Source organism: Palaemon carinicauda, chromosome 37 (assembly GCF_036898095.1).
Source record: "Palaemon carinicauda isolate YSFRI2023 chromosome 37, ASM3689809v2, whole genome shotgun sequence".
NCBI classification, from domain to species: Eukaryota; Metazoa; Arthropoda; class Malacostraca; order Decapoda; family Palaemonidae; genus Palaemon; species Palaemon carinicauda.
The window spans coordinates 15,481,990-15,508,967 of NC_090761.1; the positions used below are offsets into that span (position 1 = coordinate 15,481,990).

At 33.2% G+C, this 26,978-nt stretch overlaps 1 protein-coding gene and 1 long non-coding RNA gene across 6 annotated transcripts in view; one reads left to right on the forward strand and one right to left on the reverse strand.

Annotated features, from left to right (window-relative positions):
- LOC137629458 (uncharacterized) overlaps positions 1 to 26,978 on the forward strand; it is a 118,706-nt gene that overhangs the window by 39,007 nt on the left and 52,721 nt on the right. The window contains exon 2 of the long non-coding RNA XR_011041513.1: positions 20,049 to 20,088. This is a non-coding gene — a long non-coding RNA (uncharacterized lncRNA). The remainder of the gene's footprint in view (positions 1 to 20,048; positions 20,089 to 26,978) is intronic.
- The window catches only part of LOC137629457 (uncharacterized), a 32,596-nt gene continuing 7,251 nt past the window's right edge, over positions 1,634 to 26,978 (reverse strand). For all 5 annotated transcript variants that reach the window (XM_068360765.1, XM_068360764.1, XM_068360763.1 and 2 more), the window contains exons 3-5: positions 8,718 to 9,057; positions 3,277 to 3,462; positions 1,634 to 3,092 (exon numbers count right to left, since the gene is read on the reverse strand). In XM_068360765.1, coding sequence (XP_068216866.1) covers positions 2,239 to 3,092; positions 3,277 to 3,462; positions 8,718 to 9,057 — 1,380 coding nt within the window. In that variant the 3' untranslated portion in view covers positions 1,634 to 2,238. The remainder of the gene's footprint in view (positions 3,093 to 3,276; positions 3,463 to 8,717; positions 9,058 to 26,978) is intronic.

Here is a 26,978-nt window from a genome sequence, read left to right on the forward strand (position 1 = left end):
TCACAGACATATTGACATGTCAGGAGACAAGGATCTCTCGGACCTCATAAGGTCAGAGGAAGGACAACCCAACCCCCTCTTGGAATTTGGATGTAGTCCTGATGTTTTTAACCTCGAGCAGGTTTGAACCTCTCGACAAGGCTTCGTGGAAGGATCTCACTAAGAAGACCCTATTCCTGGTTGCGTTGGCAACAACCAAGAGGATAGGAGAATTGCAAGCCTTTAGCAAAAATGTAGGCTTCAATGGAGAGAATGCAGTCTGCTCTCTACAACTAGTTTTTCTCACCAAGAACGAGAATCCTTCGCAGCCATGGCCCAGATCCTTTACCATTCCAGGGTTATCTCATTTAGTAGGACGGGAAAAGGAGAGAGGCCTTTGTCCAGTGAGGGCCCCAAAATTTTATCTGCAGAGGACCAAAAACATGAGAGGACAGGCAGATAACCTCTGGTGCTCGGTGAAGAAACCTTCGTTACCCTTGTCAAAGAATGCACTGGCGTTCATTATAAAGGATTCAATAAGGGAAGCTCACCAGAACTGTGACGAGAAAAGCTTCCCAATCCTCAAAGTCAAAGCACATGAAGTAAGACACAACAAATCTATGAAATCAATTTTGGAAGCGACATTCTGGCGAAGCAAGTCAATCTTCGCAGATTGTTACCTTAAAGAGGTACAGACCCAATATGAGAATTGTTGTTCCCTGGGTCCGTACGTTGCCTCCGGCGCCGTAGTTGGAGAGGGTACTACTGCCTCTAACCTATAACCTTTTTTTATTTTATATACCCTTGCTTTTTCTTGAACTTGATCTCACAGGTTGTCTGTGAAGGTTGTTACAACATTCCACAGTCTGGGATGCAAGCCTGAGTTAGGTTTTATGGAGTGTGTTTTTAGTGTGTTATTGGGTCAGGTGGTCAGATCTTTGTCCATGGCTATGCCAGGATAGCAAGGGTGGTGGTCTAGTCATGCTAAGGTCAAGGACCGTGTGACAACCCCACAGAGGCTTCCTACAGCCCCCTTGGTGGATCGCTGGGTCTCTCAAAGAATGCAGGCAAATGAGGCAGGAAAAGTATGAAGCCAGCTTCCATATCAGGTATGAACCAGATTATTGGTACAGCTAATTTGTAGCGATTAATAATTATACGAATTCCCGACGGTGTTGCGGTTTTTAACCCACCATCAATGGTGTCAATATATATATGTAACTACCAGGGAAGTTACACATTTAAAAATGGTATTTTCATTTTAAAATAAATTTCTAAATATACTTACCTGGTAGTTACATATATAAAAGGTCCCTCCCTCCTCCCCTCTGAAAACAGGGGCATGGAATTTCTGAGGACAAATGGGAATGGTTCCAGGTACCTGGATAGAGGGAGCACATGTATGATCACCTGTCGGCGATTGTGACGAATTTTGAATTTCTGCCATGCGCGCGACGAATTGGCGGGATAAAGCTATATATATGTAACCACCAGGTAAGTATATTTAAAAATTTATTTTAAAATGAAAATACCATTTTAACGATTCTCAAATATATCTTTGTGAATATATTGACTTAAACTGATGAAGCTTGTCATTTCATGTCATATGTAGCAAAATAAACTGTGTAAGTTAGTTTTATTTACATATCAATCATTTAAAACTTATAACAACTTGCATGGTAATTGAATACATTCAAAATGTAATGATAATGACAGTTATAAATTGGCAATTATGGGGAGACTTAGTTGTTCAATTAATTTTAAGAAATTTGTGTCGAGTTTTCTGTACTCACATAATTCACTTTTGGTTAGTTTTATATTGAATAATAACTATGCTTAATTATGTTACACCTACTTATGGTATGGTAAAAATAAAGATTTTATATATATATCCTTATACAATATATTCACATTTATAATTTGCTTATATTTTTAAAGAAGTACTTAATTTATCGTCTACAGCACTGTAATCTAGTCACCTTAAAATTATGAAGGTTTCAGTTATTTTCCATCAGGTTTTTGTTACTCAAATAATTGTTTTTCATTTGAACATAACTTAGCTATAAAAATATATAAACTATATCTTTTGTTCATAGAAGAAATGTATATCAGAAAGACTCATACTTTCCAGTTTTTATTTTAGTTAGTTTTGAAACACTTGATTTATATTAATTCATTCAATGGTTGTTAATATTTTTTCTTCAGCAGACATTGTTTATTATGATTGCCATTGAAGATATCCAAAGCACTACACAAAACTCATTCGTGAAGTAAACTATCTGGATTAAATTTCAAATCTGGGTTTTTTGAAGTAAAGATTTCACACACAAATCGATGCTGCTCGTTGCAAGGCTGACTAACTAGTTCATACTCTAAAGATTCTTTTTGCTGAAGTAATATACAGTTCATTTTCACCCTTGAGTTTGCCTTGGCTTCATCATCTTTGGTTTCAGGTGCACTAGTTCCTGAAGTTTCATCCAAAACTTGTCTCACATCTCTGAAAGTGCCCAATGATGACCCTCCTTGTGAGCTCATCAGAGGAGATTCACTATTAAGAAGAGTGGGAATCCCAAGTCCTGAATCAAGAAAGGTATTTCCCTCTGTAGGATCACTAGAGGGATGTGACTCATCCTCAGGATTTTCAGTATCTCCAGAGTGCTGAGCTGAATCTAGGAGGATGAAATCCACTACTGGTGCCTTTGATAGCTTCTGAAGCTTTGCGTTCAGCTCCTCTTTTGACAGATGGCCAAAAATACTCCTCTGTCCTCCAAGTCTTCGGGACAATCTACTTATATCCCCTATTATATCCCCTTTTGGACTAATCACAGCCTCATCATGAAGGACTATTCCATCAGGTAACACACCACTGATGGGTTCATCATCCTGACTATCACCGGCACTTCTTGCATCATCTATGGTATTTTTGGCAAGATCAGGACTCTCTTCTATTTGTAGGCGAAAGGAAAAGCTCTCATCATGACCATCCTCAGGTTTTGCTGCATCAAGAGATGGTCCAGGTGTAGATATAACTTTACTTCCTACCTTGATGTGGGTTATGTTTCCCTCATCATCCAAGTTATAGGAAGCCCCTAACCATATGGATGGACCACGAGCTGTAGGTATTGAGAAAAATAAAAAGATATGATCAGTTACTGTACTTTATGACATCGATGGTTATTTATCCATTTAAATAAAAATTATAAAGACTTTAAACATGAAATAGAACAAAATTTGGTTGAGATGGATCAATTAACTATTCTGTTATGCATATAGTTTCAATTGAAAGAAATCACTCACCAAATTCTGCATGAAGAAAGGTTTTCATAGGCAAAAGGTCCTCTGGAGCAGAGAGGTCGCCCCCTAGTGACTGACATTGGCGATGCGCATCTGTCCAGTTGAGAGCTGTTGCCCAGGAAAAATATAAGCAATGTTCACCCACCCGTTCAGCTGCCATTCCTAGACCAACTTCAGGGCATTTTGGAACTGCAAAAGGAAATTTGACTAAATATCGGATATGGTTTTAATTTCTTCATTTTTCAACCTGTTTCATATCTTTTCCCTTATGTTGATACAATGCAGTATACACCGACTTGTCAAACATTGCTTTGTAATGAGAATCATAAGACTGGTGACTTCACTTTGTTATAGCTGTACATTTATTGAAGGCTATTGCTTGTAAAAACTGTTGTTGCTGTGCCAGAGATGCATGTAGCACCCGCTTCTGTTGAAAGGATTCGTACAGATATGTTTAGCTAATCTGATTTAAAAATAGTGATTGACATGCCTTTATCGTAACAGAAAAATTAATATAGCCACCCATAAAGTGCTGTTTGTGTGATAGAAATACTGTACATATTGTAGCCATTTTAAGTTATTCTAATTAATTTCAATAGTTAAGCATCAAGATATCAGCTTCTGAGTTTGTGATCCCTAGAACTTTCTGTAAACAGTAATTAACAGCATTCATGTATACCCCTATATTTAAAACTTTCTTCCAAGGAAATTTGAAAGATTTTCTCAGGATCTTTATATAGCACACCCTAGTATCTATATAGCATATCTGAGTATCTCTTATCTACCTTATCTAGAATTTTGTGGTTGTATACTCACTCTCACTTACATATCTACCTCTGAAAAATAACAGTTCATTACATGCGGGTCTAACTCTCCTGAAGATAAATTTTTTTGTTTTACGAATAGGACTTACCTGGCAGTTATATATATATATATATATATATATATATATATATATATATATATATATATATATATATATATATATATATATATATATATATATATATAGCTTAAAATATATATATATAACTGCCAGGTAAGTATTCATAAAACTTTGTTTTATCATAAATACTTAATTTTTACGAATAGAACTTACCTGGCAGTTATATATATATTTTAAGTTATATATATATAACTGCCAGGTAAGTATTCATAAAACTTTGTTTTATCATAAAAACTTCATTCTTCCGACATTTACTTCTAGGAAAGTCATGCTTCATTATTTTACTTCTTATAGCTGTACTTCAAAAGTTCAAACTTGCCACAAATGATTTTATGTTGAACAGACTGACATAAGTCTCTTTTTATAGTTTATATATGAAATATTGGTTATTGTTATTTTTCTTAGAATATTCTATTTTAGTTGTTTATTAGTTTTCATTTAGTTAATTTATTTCCTTTCCTCACTGGGCTATTTGCCCTATTGGAGCCCTTTGGCTTATCTTGTTTTTCCAGCTAAGGTTGTAGCCTAGCTAATAATAATAATAGTAATAATAATAATAATAATAATAATAATAATAATAATAATAATAGACATTTCACCATCTATTGCATTTAAATGTCTGAAAAATCCTGGTTTATTAATAACTTGTCGAACTCATCCAAAGCTTTACAGTTTATCAGCCACGATTACCAATTTAGTTTTCATTCCTTGAAGTGACACAACCATTGGTGTTTTATTTTTTTTTTTTTTTTTTTTTTTTTTTTTTTTTTTTTTTTTTTTTTTTTTTTTTTTCCCCACAAGATTTCATCTAGTTCAAATCATAGGAATTCGGTATGCACAATAGATACTGTATCTTCAAAGCTAAACAGGGTTGATACACCTTACAGAATTTTCAGGTTCATCTCATTTACATGAGCCTGGAGTTCTTTGCCTTATTGATTTCATAATTATAACTTCATATATACTGTATTTTTTCAGTGAAAATTTACGAATAATGTTACAATAGGTTTCCAATCTATTTTTCAAGATTAAGCTGTGTATCTTTTCATTGAGTTAGTATTCTAAAAATGTACCTTTCATTGGGCGGTATTCATAAAGAAAAGGATATGCTTATACAGTACTTGCGAAATATATGAAGGAAATCCTTCTACTTGTATTCATAAACATTTCAAGCAAAAGCTTCTACTTTTAGAGCAAAAGCAGATCCTTATAATCACATAAAAGTAAATGGTTATACATAAAGGAGACCCTTTACTTCATATAAAGAGCATATGCTTCGAAAAAGCTGAGTCTGGTCAGTAGCAGACTGCAGTTCGAAGAGAAAGGTTGTTCTGTCCGATTCTCAGACGATGGCAGATTTTGTGGATGTGAGGCATGTTAAACAATACATGCCCTGTTTACCCACACTTGGTCGTGATTTCAAGATGTTATTCCGTTTTGAAGAACAAAATTTACAGTGGCTTGCGGACAGATATCTTGTTCACACCTGGAATCTCTATGAAATATCAAGGTTAAGCCATAACTTGGTGATATGCATTTTACATTTGTTTTTGCATTTATTAACAGTTGGGAGAATACGAAGGCAGCTGTATTTAGGGATGTATGTATGTACAAACTATATATGTATGTATGTATGTATGTATTTATATATATATATATATATATATATATATATATATATATATATATATATATATATATATATATATATATATATATGTGTGTGTGTGTGTGTGTCTGTGTGTGTGTGTGTGTGTGTGTGTACACACATGCAAATATACTGTATTCATATAATATATAAATATAGTTTATATATATATTATATATATGTATATATATACAGTATATATATATATATATATATATATATATATATATAATTATATATATGTATATGTATGTATATATATGTCTGTGTATATATATGCATATATACATCGTATAAATATACATATATACACAGAATATTCATATACTGCAAAAGCTTATATACTGTACATGCATGTATATACACATATAAACTATATATATATATATATATATATATATATATATATGATATGTTGATTCGTACCAGAAATAGATTGTTCTAAATCCCAAACCTGAAATAATTTAGCTGAAATCTACTATTTCAATTCGGTTTGCTTTAAACCTCAATTACCCTTCGCCCTTCGTCTGGGTAACTTATAGTTTCCTTCAAACTGCAAAGTTGAGCGTTTAGCATCTTCAAAACTTTTCAACTCAAATCCATAAATCAAATCACGTAGTTTATTATTATTATTATTATTATTATTATTATTATTATTATTATTATTATTATTTCAATTTCATTATCATTGCCAGGTTGGCATTTTTCGGGCTAAAAAACTCTAAATTTGTCCTTTTTTGGGCTAAAAAACTCTAAATTTGTCCTTTTTTTTCGTGCTGGATACCTAAATTTGGCCTTTTTGAAATTGGTTAGCCTTAAATGCTATATTTTCGGCTTTTTCTACTGTGAGGCTGGGCTTTTAAAGCTGCAGTTGATCAGACGTTGGCCTTTTTTTCATTTGGAAAACCTGACAGCTCAGAGTTGGGACACAATTTTTTAAACTGATGACACTAGCCAAAGTCAGCATATGTTTCTTATTTGTGTACACAGACAATACGTAAACAGTGTTTTCAAAACTGAACAAACAGTGCTCTTCCTGTAGTTATTTTGTCTCTGTCCTTGCAACAGGTTCAAGAAAGTCGTTACTTTACATAAGAACAGGGATCCACAAACTTTACCATCGACCCCTTCATGATCTTGACTTTTAAATGTAAATATGAGTAAATAGATACGTAAATAATATTGTAATGATATTGACGATGAGTACTCTGTAGATAAGGTCATAGATTTCTTTACCTTCTATTTCTTCACCGTTCTGGGTAATATATTCATTTTTATGGTTTGTTATTTCTCTCTCCCTATACAAGACATTTTTATGTGAGTGAAGATAATGACAATGATAGTAATTATAATATTAATAATGAGAAAAATAATCTTCATAAATGTTATCGATAATATGGAACATTAATTAGCCTACCATCTTATTCAATTGGTTGATGTTATAAATGAGAATGATGTTTAATGATCGAGAGCCTTGGTAAATATTTGGGTTGGAAATGGATGAGTTGAACTGCTCGCGATTTTTCCCGTGACTCTCAGAACACCTATAATCTTGAATTAAGAGATTGCATACCGTTGTACTTTTACTTTTACGGGTTTATTTCTCGCCCTCCATCAGACAATAAAGTCTGTTCAGGCGGGCCTTGGTGTGTGAAAATAATTTCTTTCCAGTTAATATTTTGTTCTGTATCGTTATCAGTTATTTCGCTAGCATTTGTATTCAGGCTTAATAGTTTTCAGGTCACTGTTATAACACTTTCTAAAAAGATAAGTCTTCAGGTTTTTCTTGAAAGCTGCCACATTTTTGCTATTCTTGACATTAGTGGAAGGACGTTGAAGAGTCTCGGTGCAGCATAACTAAATGTTCTTCCTCCTATTGCATGATTCATTATGTATTTTTATTTTTTATACAATTGTCATATTTGGGTGAAACTATTTTTGACCTTAGGGCATCTGTTGGCCCCCTTTTGTGGTCCAGGGAGGTCCATACCGTTTTTGGGGACTCCTGCATTGGACGTATGAGTATGTGTTTAGTTCTCAGTTTATTCCTGGTCTTTCTTGAGAGAGGTACTATTGATTTATGATTTTCAAATGTTTGAGTTTCGGCAATTAGATAGAAAGGCCGTGCAAAGGTGCCCCCCCCCTCTCTCTCTCTCTCTCTCTCTCTCTCTCTCTCTCTCTCTCTCTCTCTCTCTCTCTCTCTCTCTCTCTCTCTCTCTCATATATATATATATGTATATATATATATATATATATATATATATATATATATATATATATATATATATATATATATATATATATATATATTATATATAAATATATATATATATATGTATATATATAATATAAATATATATACATATATATATATATATATAAAGGTGTGTGTGTGTGTTACCATTTTCTGTTACCTATAAATAAATCTCCATTCTATTAGTCAACCGTTCGTTAGGGCAAATTGCTGCTGCCTTACATGTATCCTGATTTCAAATTTCAGTTGTATTCGTAGCTATTAACTTGATGTATGTTAATTCTCATATATTTCTTTGCAGTCGACAAATTCTTCCAATTTCAATTCCTCCAGTAAGTTAATATATGCTTATTTAGAACGTTTTAGTAGCCCTGAAGTACAACATTCAGTACTCCATCCTTTAAATGGTACAGAACTGGATCGTAAAAAGAAAGCGAAAATCTTACCGTGGTGACAAACTTGTTTGCAATAATTCATTGAACTGTGTTACTTGTGCAAGTGCAGTGCTGAAAACTGTGTGTGTGGATCTGGTTATATATATACACTACAGTAGATGCAATTTGTATTCAAAGTATTCTTTGCACGCCATTACCTACCTTCAGCTCTTAGGAGGACATTGTCACTTCCGTCACTGAGCGTCTGGAGGTCCTTCCTTCTGGCACCGTATTTTTTCAGTCGAATGACCTCCGAAGCCAGCGCCGACAATTTGGCTTCGTAGTCGTGCACCAGTTTCTCGATTTTCGCCTCAAATTCGGCCAGGTCTTTCCTCATCTCTGGGATGGTCTGAATCTCGGCTTCCAGCACTGGGATTTTGGCCCTTAAGTTCGAGACCTCCGCCTCGAGTTTCCTCTCGTTTTCAGTTTTCTTGTTGAGAGACTCTTCCAGTTTAGAGACTCTCTCGTAGAGAGTCGTGTGACGCTCATGGGATTCCAGGACCTGGAAAATGAAAAGGTTAATATCTGTAATCAACAGGTGCTACTGGAAGGATCAGTCAGTGTCGGTCAATAACACTCACAGGGGGCTCTCTCTCTCTCTCTCTCTCTCTCTCTCTCTCTCTCTCTCTCTCTCTCTCTCTCTCTCTCTCTCTCTCTCTCTCTCTCTCTCTACATATATATATATATATATATATATATATATATATATACTTATATATATATATATATTTATATATATATATATATATATATATATATATATATATATATATATATATATATATAGAGAGAGAGAGAGAGAGAGAGAGAGAGAGAGAGAGAGAGAGAGAGAGAGAGAGAGAGAGAGAGATATTACATTTTGTGTGTACATAAGCATTGAGTATTTATAAAATTATTGTAAACATATGCTGTAATTACATATGTCAATCTTACTTAACTTTTACTGTGCATTAAATTTTAAGGTACAACTAAAATTCTCTTGGTTCGAGGCTATTCGAATAATGTAAATTTAATTGCTAATGGAAATACGAATATATTTATTTGTATATACTGTATATGTATATATATGTTTACATAGTAAATATACATATATGTATTTTAATATATATATATATATATGTATATATATATATATATATATATATATATATATATGTATATATATATATATATATATATATATATATATATATATATATATATACATGTATGTAGAAGTGAAGAAAGCATAAAAAGGTATGAAAAGAGGCAACGCAGCAGAAGATGATGTCTTAACAATTGATTTAATAATAGATGGAGGAGATTTATTAGTAGTAACGCTCGCTGAACTCTAAACAAAATATCTGCAAGAGTACTCCATACCTAGAGCTTAGAAAAAATTCGGCATACTAATTCACAAAAACGAGACAAAAGACCTGAAAAAATACTGCCTTTTAAATTTACTTAAGTAATATATAGAATATGTACAAAGATATTAGGCCAAATAGAAAGACAGCTCGACTATAACCAACCAAGAGAGCTGGCAGGCTTTAGAAATGTTGTTCAATAACTGACCATATCCATGAAATTAACAAGCTAATGGAAAAATCAACAGAGTATAACAAACCACTATGTATATCATGTATAGACTATGAGAAAGCTTTTGATTCTGTGAAATCTTCAGTAGTTATGAAATCCCATAAAAAACAAGGAATAGATGTTAGAACACTTGAAGATATTTATACAGGAAGTACAGCAATTTTAAAACTACATAAAGATAGTGAAAGAATTCCGGTTAACCAAGGAGCTAGACAGGGGGATTCTATCTCTCCTAACTTATTCACAACAGGTCTATACGTTTTTTAAAATGTAAATTGGGAAAATGTAGGAATTAATATTATTGGGAAATACCTTAACAACAGTAGATTCGTAGATAACACAGTTCTGTTTAGTGAATCATGAGATGAATTGCAAAAGATGATGGAAGATTTGAATAGAGAAAACAGAAATGTAGGACTGAAAATGAATATGAGTAAAACTAAAGTAATGTTCGATGAAAATGTAGAGATAAGACAAATGAGGTTATCAATGAACCTCTAAATATGGTTAAAGAATATACGTACGTACTTAGGGCAGACAGTGTTTCCCTAGGACTTGAGACTGGAATTCAAAGAAGGATAAGCATCGGATGGAGGACTTTTGGTAAACAAAATAAGATTATGAAAAGTAAAATGCCACTTTCTCTAAAAAGAAAATAATTTAATCAGATGCTCCTATCAGTATTAAGTTATGCAACAGAAAGTTGGAGCCTTACTAAAGCCTTAGAACATGAGCTAGTTACAATTCAAAGAACTGTTAAAAGAATAATGATGGGATAACAATAAGGGGCAGGAAAAGAGCAACATGAATACGAGGGCAAATGAAAGTAGAGGATATTCTAACAAGTGAGAAAAAAAAAGAAATGCAAATGGTCGGGGCATAATATAGTAAGAATGCCTATAATGATGGACAAGAAGAATAACTGAATGGGTCCCTAGGGATTGTAAACGAAGCAGGGGAAGGAAGAGAAGACGATTGATTGATGAGCTGAGAAAATTTATGGGTATAGACTCATAGAAAGACCATGACTGATTACTTTACCTGTGAAAAGGATATAAAAGATATATTAATCATATTTTATTGCAAAGATAAAAATCAGAATGCATCTAATTATATTATACAGTATATATAAAAATAATAATAATAATAATAATAAATTATATATCATCATCATCGTCCATTACTACTCCACTGCAGGGAAGGACATGTCTGAGGCCTTTGTCCTGCAGTGGAGTAGCAACGGCTGATGATAATAATCTAATATATATATATATATATATATATATATATATATATATATATATATATATATATATATATATATATATATATATATATATATGTATACATATATTATGTAATTAGATGCATTCTGCTTTCTATCTCAGCAATAAAATAGGCTTAATATCATATCTTTTATATCTTTTTCACTGCTAAATCATATTTGTTGATTATGTGTTATCTGGCTTATCTTTTATCACTAGGTTTGTAAGCTTTAAATTAGTGTGTTGATATTGGAGTATAAATAAAACTCGTTTTCATTTTATAAGTAAAGAATTTCATTCTGTGGGAATAAATGTCGTCTTGATTAACGAGGTAATTTAAAAGTTATATGGTTTTTGTATCATCCGCTGTTAATAATGTGGCCTTATCTGATATGCACTATTAGCTTGTGCGTTTTAGTCTTTTATTCGACAACAAAACACCTGTAATACCAGTACTATCTTGGAAACTGGTGGCCATTTAACATTTCTCAGTTTTTCACAGACTCAATAAAATACAAATCTGTTATTGAGTTAATTAGTTATATTTAAATTCTTAATGCTGTCATTGTTAGCAGAACACCACCGGATTTGCAGTGCTTGCTTACCGAAATGCATGAAATATCACTCGAGGTTGGGCTGAAGATAAATAGCAGAAAGAGAGATGATGAGAACGAAATATGCAATGGAAGATGAAATATCATGAGAAGGAGAAAGGATTAATGAGGTAGATTCATTTAAGTATTTAGGAACTATGATCTCTAATACAGGGTCTTTAGAATTAAAGTTTAGTGAAAGATTGAAAAAAGAAAATCAGACTGGCTAGGTTAAGTAAAATTTGGAAATCAAATCGGCTGAAATTACATATGAAAATCAGACTATATCAATTTAGTGAGATCCTTGTTACTCTATGGACTTGATTCATGGTATGACAATGAAGCAATCTCCAATACATTTAGTAGATTTGAGAACAAAGCCCTCAGAAGGATATTGGAAGTTAAATGGCAGGGCAGGATTAGAAATGATACTATAAGAGAGATTACTTGAGTGCCATATGTGGACGAGATCATGATGAGGGGTAGATGGAGATGGTTTGGGCACGGTTTTCGCACTCCCCAAGAGAGATTAGTTAACCAAGCGTTCAGTTGGGCTCCACGAGGCACTTGAAGAATTGGAGGACCCAGGCCTACATGGCTTAGAACTATGAAGCGCGAAGTAGGAGATGATAAATGGAGAAGTATTGAATTAAAAACTCAAGATAGAGACGACTGGCAAAATCTAAGCGAGGCCCTTTGCGTCAATAGGCGAAGGAGGAGATGATGATGGTGAAATTCTTAATTCAGATATAATTAGCATTTCTGTCAAGGTGTTTACAATCTTGATTAATAGATTTTAGAACGTTTTTTATGTCAAAGTGATATTCTTTATCTTGGTCCTACTGTGCAAATTTATCTATTTTAGATAAAACTGTGTTCCATCGCGAAACCGCTACAACTGGTTGGTATTGCTTTATAGTGCATAGGCAAATGACTAATATTTATGATAATAACAAACCTCTGTGATAATCATAGTTGATAATCTCATACATTTCTTACTTACCTACTATCATTGTTGATAATCTCATACATTTCTTACTTGCCTACTATCATAGTTGATAATCTCATACATTTTTTACTTACCTACTATCATAGTTGATAATCTCATGCATTTCTTACTTACCTACTGTCATAGTTGATAATCTCATACATTTCTTTCTTACTTACTGTCATAGTTGATAATTTCATACATTTCTTTCTTACCTACTATCATAGTTGATAATCTCATACATTTCTTACTTACCTACTGTCATAGTTGATAATCTCATACATTTCTTACTTACCCACCTACTGTCTTAGTTGATAATCTCATACATTTCTTACTTACCTACTATCATAGTTGTTAATCTCATACATTTCTTACTTACCTACTATCATAGTTGATAATCTCATACATTTCTTACTTACCTACTATCATAGTTGATAATCTCATACATTTCTTACTTACCTACTATCATAGTTGATAATCTCTTACATTTCTTACTTAACTACTGCCATAGTTGATAATCTCATACATTTCTCACTTACCTACTGTCATAGTTAATAATCTCATACATTTCTTACTTACCTACTATCATAGTTGATAATCTCATACATTTCTTACTTACCTATGACAATAGTTGATAATCTCATACATTTCTTACTTACCTATTGTCATAGTTGATAATCTCATACATTTCTTTCTTACCTACTATCATAGTTGATAATCTCATACATTTCTTACTCACCTATCATAGTTGATAATCTCATACATTTCTTACGTACCTACTATCATAGTTGATAATCTCATACATTTCTTACTTTCCTACTATCATAGTTGATAATCTCATACATTTCTTACGTACCTACTATCATAGTTGATAATCTCATACATTTCTTACTTTCCTACTATCATAGTTGATAATCTCATACATTTCTTACTTACCTACTATCATAGTTGATAATCTCTTACATTTCTTACTTTCCTACTATCATAGTTGATAATCTCATACATTTCTTACTCACCTATCATAGTTGATAATCTCATACATTTCTTACTTTCCTACTATCATAGTTGATAATCTCATACATTTCTTACTTTCCTACTTTCCTGTCTACACTATTGCCGTTCCTGCTTCCCTTCTTCATCTTCCTTTCCATCTCTTAATTTTTACATCATTCTAATGCTAAATGGCCCTCTGACCCCAGCATGGAAACATATGACCCACGACCTATTAATCAGTCTTACTTCTGTTGTGTAACAGTCGTTTAACAATCTTATACAATTACCTCTATTATATGTGTCAGTCGTTTCCCAATCTAATACAACTACCTCTGATATGTGTGACAGTCGTTTGCCGATCTTATAAAACTACCTCTGATATGTGAGATAGTCGTTTGCCAATCTTATACAACTACTACTGTTGTGGCCTAGTGGTAGCGTCCTCACCTGGTCATTGCCAAACTAGTGTTTGATTCCCGCTCAAACTCGTTAGTTTCTTTGGTCGCTCTAACCTCATCATCCTTGTGAACTAAGGATGGGGTTTGGGGGAGCCTATTTCTATCTGTTGAGTCATCAGCAGCCAGTGCCTGGCCCTCCTTGATCCTAGCTTGGGTGGAGAGGGGCTTGGGCGCTGATCATATGTAATATGGTCAGTCTCTAGAACATTTTCCTTCTTGATAGGCCAATGTCACTGTCCCTTGCCTCTGCCATTCGTGAGAGGCCTTTAGAACTTTTAAAACCGTCGTTTGCCAATCTTATACAACTACCTCTGTTATGTGTGACAGTCATTTGTCAATCCTATACAACTACCACTGTTGTATAACAGTCTTTTGCCAATCTTATACAACTACCTCTGTTGTGTGTGACAGTCGTTTGCCAATCTTATACAACTACTACTGTTGTGTAACAGTCGTTTGCCAATCTAATACAACTACCTTTCATGTGTGACAGTGGTTTGCCAATCTACAACTATTATTGTGTAGCAGTAGTTTGCCAATCATATTCAAATACTTTCGTTATATGTGACAGTCGTTTGCCAATCTTATACAATTACCTCTGTTATATGTGACAGTCGTTTGCCAATCTTATACAACTATTACTGTAGTGTAACAGTAGTTTGCCAATCTTAAAAAACTACTACTGTTGTGTAACAGTCGTTTGCTAATCTTATACAACTATTACTGTAGTGTAACAGTAGTTTGCCAATCTTAAAAAACTACTACTGTTGTGTAACAGTCGTTTGCTAATCTTATACAACTATTACTGTAGTGTAACAGTAGTTTGCCAATCTTAAAAAAACCACTGTTACGTAACAGTAGTTTGCCAATCTCATACAATTACTACTGTTATGTGTAACAGTCGTTTGCCAATCTTATACAACTAATACTGTTGTGTAACAGTCGTTTGCCAGTCTTATACAATTACTACTGATATGTGTAACATTCGTTTGCCAATCTTATACAATTACTACTGATATGTGTAACATTCGTTTGCCAATCTTATACAATTACTACTGATATGTGTAACATTCGTTTGCCAATCTTATACAATTACTCCTGATAGTTGTGACAGTCGTTTGCCAATCTTATACAATTACTCCTGATAGGTGTGACAGTCGTTTGCCAATCTTATACAATTACTACTGATATGTGTAACATTCGTTTGCCAATCTTATACAATTACTCCTGATAGGTGTGACAGTCGTTTGCCAATCTTATACAATTACTACTGATATGTGTAACAGTCGTTTGCCAATCTTATACAATTACTACTGATATGTGTAACAGTCGTTTGCCAATCTTATACAATTACTCTGGTATGTGTAACAGTCGTTTGCCAATCTTATACAATTACTACTGATATGTGTAACAGTCGTTTGCCAATCTTATACAATTACTACTGATATGTGTAACAGTCTTTTTCCAATCTTATACAATTACTACTGATATGTGTAACAGTCGTTTGCCAATCTTATACAATTGCTCTGGTATGTGTAACAGTCGTTTGCCAATCTTATACAATTACTACTGATATGTGTAACAGTCATTTGCCAATCTTATACAATTACTACTGATATGTGTAACAGTCGTTTGCCAATCTTATACAATTACTACTGATATGTGTAACAGTCTTTTTCCAATCTTATACAATTACTACTGATATGTGTAACAGTCGTTTGCCAATCTTATACAATTACCACTGATATGTGTAACAGTCGTTTGCCAATCTTATACAATTACTACTGATATGTGTAACAGTAGTTTGCCTATCTTATACAATTATTACTGACATGTGTGACAGTCGTTTGCCAATCTTATACAATTACTACTGATATGTGTATTATTCGTTTGCCAATCTTATACAATTACTACTGATATGTGTAACAGTCGTTTGCCAATCTTATACAATTACTACTGATATGTGTAACAGTCATTTGCCAATCTTATACTATTACTACTGATATGTGTGACAGTTGTTTGCCAATCTTATACAATTACTACTGATATGTGTAACAGTCGTTAGCCAATCTTACACAATTACTACTGATTTGCCAATCTTATACAATTACTACTGATATGTGTAACAGTCATTTGCCAGTCTTATACAATTACTACTGATATGTGTAACAGTCGTTTTCCAATCTTATACAATTACTACTGATATGTGTAACAGTCGTTTGCCAATCTTATACAATTACCACTGATATGTGTAACAGTCGTTTGCCAATCTTATACAATTACTACTGATAAGTGTAACAGTCGTTTGCCAATCTTATACAATTACCACTGATGTGTGACAGTCGTTTGCCAATCTTATACAATTACTACTGATATGTGTAACAGTCGTTTGCCAATCTTATACAATTACTACTGATATGTGTAACAGTAGTTTGCCTATCTTATACAATTATTACTGACATGTGTGACAGTCGTTTGCCAATCTTATACAATTACTACTGATATGTGTATTATTCGTTTGCCAATCTTATACAATTACTACTGATATGTGTAACAGTCGTTTGCCAATCTTATACAATTACTACTGATATGTGTAACAGTCATTTGCCAATCTTATACTATTACTACTGATATGTGTGACAGTTGTTTGCCAATCTTATACAATTACTACTGATATGTGTAACAGTCGTTAGCCAATCTTACACAATTACTACTGATTTGCCAATCTTATACAATTACTACTGATATGTGTAACAGTCATTTGCCAGTCTTATACAATTACTACTGATATGTGTAACAGTCGTTTTCCAATCTTATACAATTACTACTGATATGTGTAACAGTCGTTTGCCAATCTTATACAATTACCACTGATATGTGTAACAGTCGTTTGCCAATCTTATACAATTACTACTGATAAGTGTAACAGTCGTTTGCCAATCTTATACAATTACCACTGATGTGTGACAGTCGTTTGCCAATCTTATACAATTACTACTGATATGTGTAACAGTAGTTTGCCAATCTTAAAAATAACTACTGCTACGTAACAGTAGTTTGTCAATCTCATACAATTACTACTGTTATGTGTAACAGTTGTTTGCCAATCTTATACAACTAATACTGTTGTGTAACAGTCGTTTGCCAATCTTATACAATTACCACTGATATGTGACAGTCGTTTGCCAATCTTATACAATTACTACTGATATTTGTAACAGTCGTTTGCCAATCTTATATAATTACTACTGATATGTGTAACAGTCGTTTGCCAATCTTATGCAATTACTACTGATATGTGAAACATTCGTTTGCCAATCTTTTACAGTTGCTACTGATATGTGTAATAGTCGTTTGACAATCTTATACAATTACTACTGATATTTGTAACAGTCGTTTGCCAATCTTATACAATTACTACTGATATGTGTAACAGTCGTTTGCCAATCTTTTACAGTTGCTACTGATATGTGTAACAGTCGTTTGCCAATCTTATACAATTACTACTGATATGTGTAACAGTCGTTTGCCAATCTTTTACAGTTGCTACTGATATGTGTAATTGTCGTTTGCCAATCTTATACAATTACTACTGATATGTGTGACAATCGTTTGCCAATCTTATACAATTACTACTGATATTTGTAACAGTCGTTTGCCAATCTTATATAATTACTACTGATATATGTAACAGTCGTTTGCCAATCTTATACAATTACTACTGATTGGCCAATCTTATACAATTACTACTGATATGTGTAACAGTCGTTTGCCAATCTTATACAATTACTACCGATATGTGTAACAGTCGTTTGCCAATCTTATACAATTACTACTGATATATGTAACAGTAGTTTGCCAATCTTATACAATTACTACTGATATGTGTAACAGTCGTTTGCCAATCTTTTACAGTTGCTACTGATATGTGTAATTGTCGTTTGCCAATCTTATACAATTACTACTGATATGTGTGACAATCGTTTGCCAATCTTATACAATTACTACTGATATTTGTAACAGTCGTTTGCCAATCTTATATAATTACTACTGATATATGTAACAGTCGTTTGCCAATCTTATACAATTACTACTGATTGGCCAATGTTATACAATTACTACTGATATGTGTAACAGTCGTTTGCCAATCTTATACAATTACTACCGATATGTGTAACAGTCGTTTGCCAATCTTATACAATTACTACTGATTGGCCAATCTTATACAATTACTACTGATATGTGTAACAGTCGTTTGCCAATCTTATACAATTACTACCGATATGTGTAACAGTCGTTTGCCAATCTTATACAATTACTACTGATATATGTAACAGTAGTTTGCCTATCTTATACTATTATTACGGATATGTGTAACAGTCGTTAGCCAAATTCATGTGGTTTTATTCGGAATATGGTAAATGTAACTCCCTCATTACGTTCTCCTAATATCGGTTGAGATTAGTGAGGTGAGCGATCAATATAAGCTTTGTACGTTTGTTCTGATTAGAGTTGTGAAATTACTGGTTGATGAGAGGTGTTTTGCCTGCTAATTGACAAAAACAATCTTAATTGGACAACAAGCGTAATTAATTTCAATTATCCGAAAACAGTTCCGTTAATTGGATAATGAATTCTGCAGGGTGCCGTTGGTGGGGCAGTAAACTTTAAGTGGAATTTTTGCGCGAGAAGAATTTGGATAATATTTTTTTTGTTTTTAATTTTGTTTTTATCTTTATAATCAATGCATTTTATGGTCTAGTTTACTGTTTCGTTTCTTTGAAACCACGCAAATTTAGTTAATTTAATGCTAAATTGACTGCTAATAGTAATTTAAGATATGAATGTTTTAAAATTACGTTATTATAAGACTAAATAAATGTTCAAGGATTTTATGCACACTAATAGTAATGAAAGATATGAGTGTTGTGAAGAATACATTATTATAAGACTAAATAAATGTTCAAGGATTTTATGCACACTAATAGTAATGAAAGATATGAGTGTTGTGAAGAATACATTATTATAAGACTAAATAAATGTTCAAGGATTTTATGCACACTAATAGTAATGAAAGATATGAGTGTTGTGAAGAATACATTATTATAAGACTAAATAAATGTTCAAGGATTTTATGCACACTAATAGTAATGAAAGATATGAGTGTTGTGAAGAATACATTATTATAAGACTAAATAAATGTTCAAGGATTTTATGCACACTAATAGTAATGAAAGATATGAGTGTTGTGAAGAATACATTATTATAAGACTAAATAAATGTTCAAGTATTTTATGCACACAAATAATAATGAAAGATATGGGTGTTTTAAAGAATACATTATTATAGATTAAATAAATGTTCAAGGATTTTATGCACACTAATAGTAATGGAAGATATGAGTGTTTTAAAGAATACATTATTATAAGACTAAATAACTGTTCAAGGATTTTATGCACAAAATATTTGTAATAGATTACTAAGTTTTTTATAATTCCGTTGAAAATGTATTTACTTTCATGGAAGGTTGTGGAAATTAAAAAAAAAATGTATTTTTAATTCAGAACTCAGTCGTACAAGCTAATACATATTCAGAGTATTTATTTTATTAATTTCAGATTACGGACGAGAACCCCAGATTACTCGTTTTTGTGTCAAGTGAGTATTACCATCACAATTTTTTGAGAGGGGACAACATCCATTTCATTGTGTTATTTATATTTTTTTTGTTGATTTATGTGAAAATTGGTAAGAGGTAATAGATATTCGAAAATATAATTAAAACATCCACTGGATGGTGTGATAGAATTAGTGCGCTAACAAAGATTAATGATCAGATTAATCTTGAAATAAGATATGCAAAATAGAGAGAGAGAGAGGTATGTGAGGTAAAGCACCCATGTGGAGTGAGTAAAATGCAAAGGTTTGATGAATGGAAAAAAAGTATAATGTAAAAGGTGAAGAGGTAAATGGAACTTCAAGTTTATGGAATTGTGTTTTGTGGATACTGTATAAGGACATTATGACTGAATAGAAAAAGAATCCTTTAGTTGGGGAGATAGCGATTGAAATACTGTGGTGTTGTGATGATGGTATGATGGAGTGACTAAGATGTGTAAGGTTTGGTTGAATGCTGGAAAGGTGAAATATCGATTGAGGGAAGTATATCTTCAGTACAAGACCAACTATTATGTATGTGATTGTGAGAATTCCAGCAGCTTAATTGTACACTTGGGAGGAAGTATGGTAAGTTTTGATCAAGAAAGTAAGAAAAGACAGATTGCTGGTGAGAGCAGTACAGTTTTAAATAAGGGTTGTTTGTTTGTAGATAGTGTTTGTTACGAATGATCCACGTGTAGAATTTGAGTGAAAACTACTTATTATAGTGATCTGAGGGGGATGAATTTATATAGTAACGAAGGTTTGTTGTTATCAATTGGTGATTTTCTTGATAAATTTGAAGATTGCCTTGTGATGGAGAGTCGTTGGCATTATGTAAAAACAGGCCTATGACGTGTGTCTGCCTCTATTGGTTTTTATACTATTTATTATTATTATTATTATTATTATTATTGATTTTGGAGTGTCCTTCTCCTAGAAGAGCTGCTTACCATAGCTAAAGAGTCTCCTCTACCCTTACCAAGAGGAAAGTAGCCACTGAACAAATACAGTGCAGTAGTCAACCCCTTGGGTGAAGAAGAGTTGTTTAGTAATCTCGGTGTTGTCAGGTGTATGAAGACAGAGGAGAATCCGTAAAGAATAGGCCAGACTATTCGACGTATGTGTAGGTAAAGAGAAAGAACCGTAACCAGAGAGAAGGATCCAATATAGTTCTGTCTGGCCAGTAAAAGGACCCCATAAATCTTTGGCTGTAGTATTTTAACGGGTGGCTGGTGCCCTGGCCAACCTACTACCTAACGGAGTGAACAGAAACGTGTAGCAAAGGCCAGGGGTGTAGGTTCAAGTTTTTGCCAGGTGGAAAAAAAAGTGGTCGATGAAGCAGATGATAAAAGCGTTAATTACCTTTGCTAACTTCGTTGTGAAGGTTACGTTATGATAGACGTATGTTTGTGTGTCTGTCTGTCTTTTTGACCGAACCTAAAAAAAAAATTGGTGGGATGATTCGAGACCTAAGGATAAGGTCTCGAAAATGTCAAAAACTTTTTTTTTTTTTTTTTTTTTGCCATATTGTGGTCAAGGTTTATCCGATTTACGTGAACCTAGTGCCAAAATGTGTACAATTCAATTGCCTATCGTGTGATTTGAGAGTGATTGGGTCAAAGGTCGAGGTCAAATACGTCTTTTTGCTATGTAGTGGTAAATTTTTATCCGATTTGCATGAAACTAGTGTCAAAATGTGCATAATTTAATTGACTATCTTGTGATGTACAACATGATCAAGATCAAGGTAACAAAAAGACCAAAAGATCTTTTTTTCTGTCTTGGATCCTTCTCTCTGGTTACGGTTCATTTTCCCTATGCCTACACACATCCACATTGAATAGTCTGGCCTATTCTTTACATATTCTCCTCTGTCCTCATACACCCGACAACACAGATTACCAAACAATTCTTCTTCACTCAAGGGGTTACTGCACTAATTGTTCAGTGGCCACTTTCCTCTTGGTGAGGGTAGAAGAGACACTTTAGCTATGGCAAGCAGCTCTTCTAGGAGAAGGACCCTCCAAAATTATACCATCGTTCTCTAGTCTTGGGTAGTGCCATAGCCTCTGTACCATGGTCTTCCACTGTCTTGGGTTAGAGTTCTCTAGCTTGAGGGTGCACTCGAGCACTCTATACTATGTTATTTCTCTTCCTATTATTTTGTTAAAGTTTTTATAGCTTATAAAGGAGATCTTTATTTTAATATTGTTACTCAAATTAGAATATTCTATTTTCTTTTTTCCTTTCCTCACTGAGCTATTTTCCCTGTTGGACCCTCTGGGCTTATAGCATCTTGCTTCTCCAACTAGAGTTGTAGCTTAGCTAGTAATAATAATAATAATAATAATAATAATAATAATAATAATAATAATAATAATAATAATTGCGGGAAAATCTCATGAAATTTGGTGGGACTGGGATGATTGGCCATGATCCAGGGACAATTTGATTAGATTTTGGGAGTGAATATGGTCAAGGTCACAAAAGGTCAAAAATTCTTTTTGCTATATTATGGTCAATTTTTATCTGATTTGCTTGAAACTGTGCCGAAATGTGCATAATTCAATTGCCTAATTTGTTATGTGGCGTTGGCGAAGGTATGCATTCTAGCGAGGACCCATTCTAGTTGTAAATTAGACAAGGGTCCATCTTAAACAAGTGCCGTGTTTATTTATTTATTTTTTTTTTTTTTACTTATAAATTTGTTTGCTTCTCTAGAAAGTCCATCACATTTCCCCCCTTTCTTCCTATGTTGTCCCATAGTTCTCCCTTTGTCTCTGCTCCTTTCTTCGAAGTTTCCCTCTTTTGTCATCTGTCCCATTTAAGAATCCTTTACCTCTGCTTTTCATCCCATTCCCCCCCCCTCCTCGAGTTCAATCTGTTGCTCCATTTAATGTTTCTCTCTTCCCTTATGCTTTAATCTAGCTTTCCTCCCTCAAATATATATGTCTCTCTCTCTCTCTCTCTCTCTCTCTCTCTCTCTCTCTCTCTCTCTCTCTCTCTCTCTCAGTGAATGTAGTAAACAGTAACACTGACAATTATGCGTCTTCTGCTTGTATAAGATTGGGCTGATTTGTAAACGCCTGATTCTTACGTTATCTCTCTCTCTCTCTCTCTCTCTCTCTCTCTCTCTCTCTCTCTCTCTCTCTCTCTCTCTCTCTCTCTCTCTCTCTCTCTCTCTCTCACAGCGAATGTAGTAAACAGTAACACTGATAATTATGCGTCTTCTGTTTTTATAAGATGTTGGTTTTTGTTTTATATGCCATCTAATTAAATTTACTATAACCTCTTCATAAGAATTAATTAAGCAAGCCAACCATTTTTTTTGTAGGTGGGTGTGTGTATGTATGTGTGCAATTATTTTTCTGTCGGTTGCCAAAATTACACATCTTTTATAATATTGAGAATAGGAACAAAGCAACTGAGGTAAGGGTTGTAGTGGCCCATGTAGTAACGTCCCCGACTGCTGAACACCGGACTGGGGTTCAAGTCCCGGTCAAACTCGTTAGTTTCTTGGGTCGCTGTAACCTCACAATCCTTGTGAACTTAGGAGTGGGCTTATGGTAGCATATAGGTCTATCTGATGAATCATCAGCAGCCATTGCCTGGCCCCCTTTGGTCCTAGCTTTGGTGGAGAATTGGCTGAGGTGCTGATCATATATATATATATATATATATATATATATATATATATATATATATATATATACATGTATATGTATTTATATTTATATAATATATATATATATACATATATATATGTGTATATATATTGATAATATATATATAATATATATATTATAAATATATATATATATATATATATATATATATATATATATATATATGTGTGTGTGTGTGTGTGTGTGTGTGCTGTGGTTATTGAAGCTGTGTATAGGAATTGTTTATTGTTATGGGACAACCAGGTGACGAGTTATAAGGAATATTGTAAGCGAAAAAGGATAATATTAGACATTTTGATATTCAATTACTGGGATAATTTGTGAAAAGATAGTCGGATTTCCACTTTGGATTTTGAACATCGTATTATCATTATTTTCAAAGACTTGAGTTTACAGTTACTGTTTTACAATGTTTATAGAATATAGATTTTATTGACCTCAGTGGTTAATAGTGTGAACACATTTATAATCGTTAGATGGGGAAATTAATTAATTTAAATTAAACGGTTATGACTTACCATCGGTTATCATAATGCAATATGCTTTTAAATGATAGAAATTAATGGTAAAATATCTGAGCTCGTGTATTCATATCATAAAATTATTAATTTCATAAAGCTACGTGAAATATGGCAAGATTCGCGATTCGTCTAATTATTATAGCCAGCTACTCCCTTCCATATATATATATATATATATATATATATATATATATATATATATATATATATATATATATATATATGCTTATACTCGCGATTGTAATTAATTTAAAAAGCCACAGATGCCTCTCATAATAGAATTCGCTCTGCCAAGGAAAAATCCTTTTCATGATAAGTACATTTGCCCAAACAAGGATTCGAACCCTAGCGCTGAATAGAAATAAAGGTAGACGGTTAAGTTTATATATTATATATATGTATATATATATATATATATATATATGTGTGTGTGTGTGTGTATATATGTATATATTATATATATATTATATACATATATATATACATATATTATATATATATTATATATATGTATATATATGCATGTATATGTATAAATACACATGTATGTACAGTGAATTAACCTTATCCCATGCCATTAGGCACAAATCTCCCAACCCCGTTTTAGTGGAATTCTTTGTATAATAAGTTACCGGAAGTCTATAATGGTTTGAAAATTTCCTTCTATGAAATACAATAAAGTACTTGCAACATTATTATTACTCGCTCCCTCTCATATACTTACCCCAATTATAATAACTTAAGAAATAGATATCTGTTTGAAGCTCGTGGTGAGGGTGGCAGGTTCATCCTTGCCAAGATTCTTGGACATGATGTGTCCTACTATGTGAGCGGCTTTCTTAGATTTATTTCAGGTCTTCTGAAAACTATTTAACTTCTATAGTGACATTCAACTTTTATGACTTTAATTGGATATTCTTTTAATTTTTATTTGAAATAAGTGATATCGGCGTCAATAATCTTAGATGTCAGGATGCCTGAAAACTTTAAATCAATCAATCAATTAATCTGTATGTCTTTTGATGTGCTGCAGTACACTAAACAGTTCAGCTCATAATATACAAGGACTGCATACAGTACGTTTTTACTTTACTTGAACGGCTGCTTTTCCGATCCCATACAGCTGGGGAACCCTACTCTCTACAGGACCTCCACTGTCTTTTTACCCTGTTCGTTCAGAGTATTCAACGTTTCATATCACGTATTGCTCATTTACTGTTAAATTGTCACTGTCATATAACTCATGGAATAAGAAAGTTTTCAGTTTCCTCTTGAAAGTCTTAATGTCTTCAATCATTCGAATGTTTCGTGGGAGCTTAATATATAGTCTCGGGACCATATATATAAATGCTCTGGAGCCTACAGTAGACATATATCTAGGCTCCAATAGTTTGAAACCATCTGTAACTATTCTCGAGTTGACACGATTTGTTGGCTGCGCAATATGTAGCAATTCTCTTAAGTATTTTGGACGACCGGTTCTGATAACTTGGTGGTTTATTGTGCATATTTTAAATTCAATTGTCTCTTTAATCGGCAGCCCGTGTAAATCAATTAGTACAGGGTTGATCCTTTCTCTAGGTGGGACACCTTTTATCAGTCTTATTCCTCTGTTTATTATGTTTTGTAATTTCTTAATTTGTACTTATGGCAAATTGTAATAGAGGGAGTTGCAGTTGTCAGTCCTGGTAATAACAGTTTATCGCAAGTTTCTTTACAGAATTTTCATCCAGGTACTTTTTTTTATAAAAGCAAGATTTCTTATATGATAACCAGCAGTTTTTGCTACATTATTTATTTCGGCATTGAGAGACAAGTTATTATTTCGGCATTGAGAGACAAGTTACAGTCAAGAAATACACCTAGATCACGAACTTTACTAGATATCGGCACTGAGTCATTATTTATGTTCATTTGAATATCACCCAAGTTTCTCACGCTGTTTCTCTTACCCACCGCCATGAACTCAGTTTTGTTCTCATTTAATTTTAGTTGTTTATTGTCATCCATTCTCTAACACTATCAAGGATTCGGTTTAGAGTTTCAGTAGTGTCATCTATACAACTTATGGAGAAGTAAAATTGTGTGTCATCCGCAAATAGTTTGAACTTCACGCCCTGCCTTTATAGTATTTTCGATAGACCAATAGTATAGATGCAGAATAAGATTGGGCCAAGTACACTCCCCTGGGGTACCCCTTTGTTTAAGGGTTCATATGATGAATAAGATTTTCCAATTTGCACATAGTGATTTCTACCAACCAAGTAGTCTTTTAGGTATTCGAAAGCTTAATATTCAACGCCGATGGACCGTAGATCATTTAGTAGCAGTCCATGCACAACCGTATCAAAAGCCGCACTGAGATCAAGTAATATTAAGATACCACATTTTTTTTTCATCCATCATTTCCAGCATATCATTTACAACAGAGCAGATGGCTGTCTCCGTAGAGTATAGTTTTCTGTAAGCAGATTGGTTGTCAGGCAAAGCTTCTATTACTTCTAAGTGACTGACTAGTTGTTCAAGAATTATGTATTTAAGCGCTTTTGAAACAAAGGATAGATTCGAAATAGGTCTATATGAGTTTAATTCCTGAAAGTACAGAGCATTTTTCAGAATTGGTGTGACTATAGCCATTTTCTCAGATTTGGGAAACTTACATTCATCAATGCTTGCATTT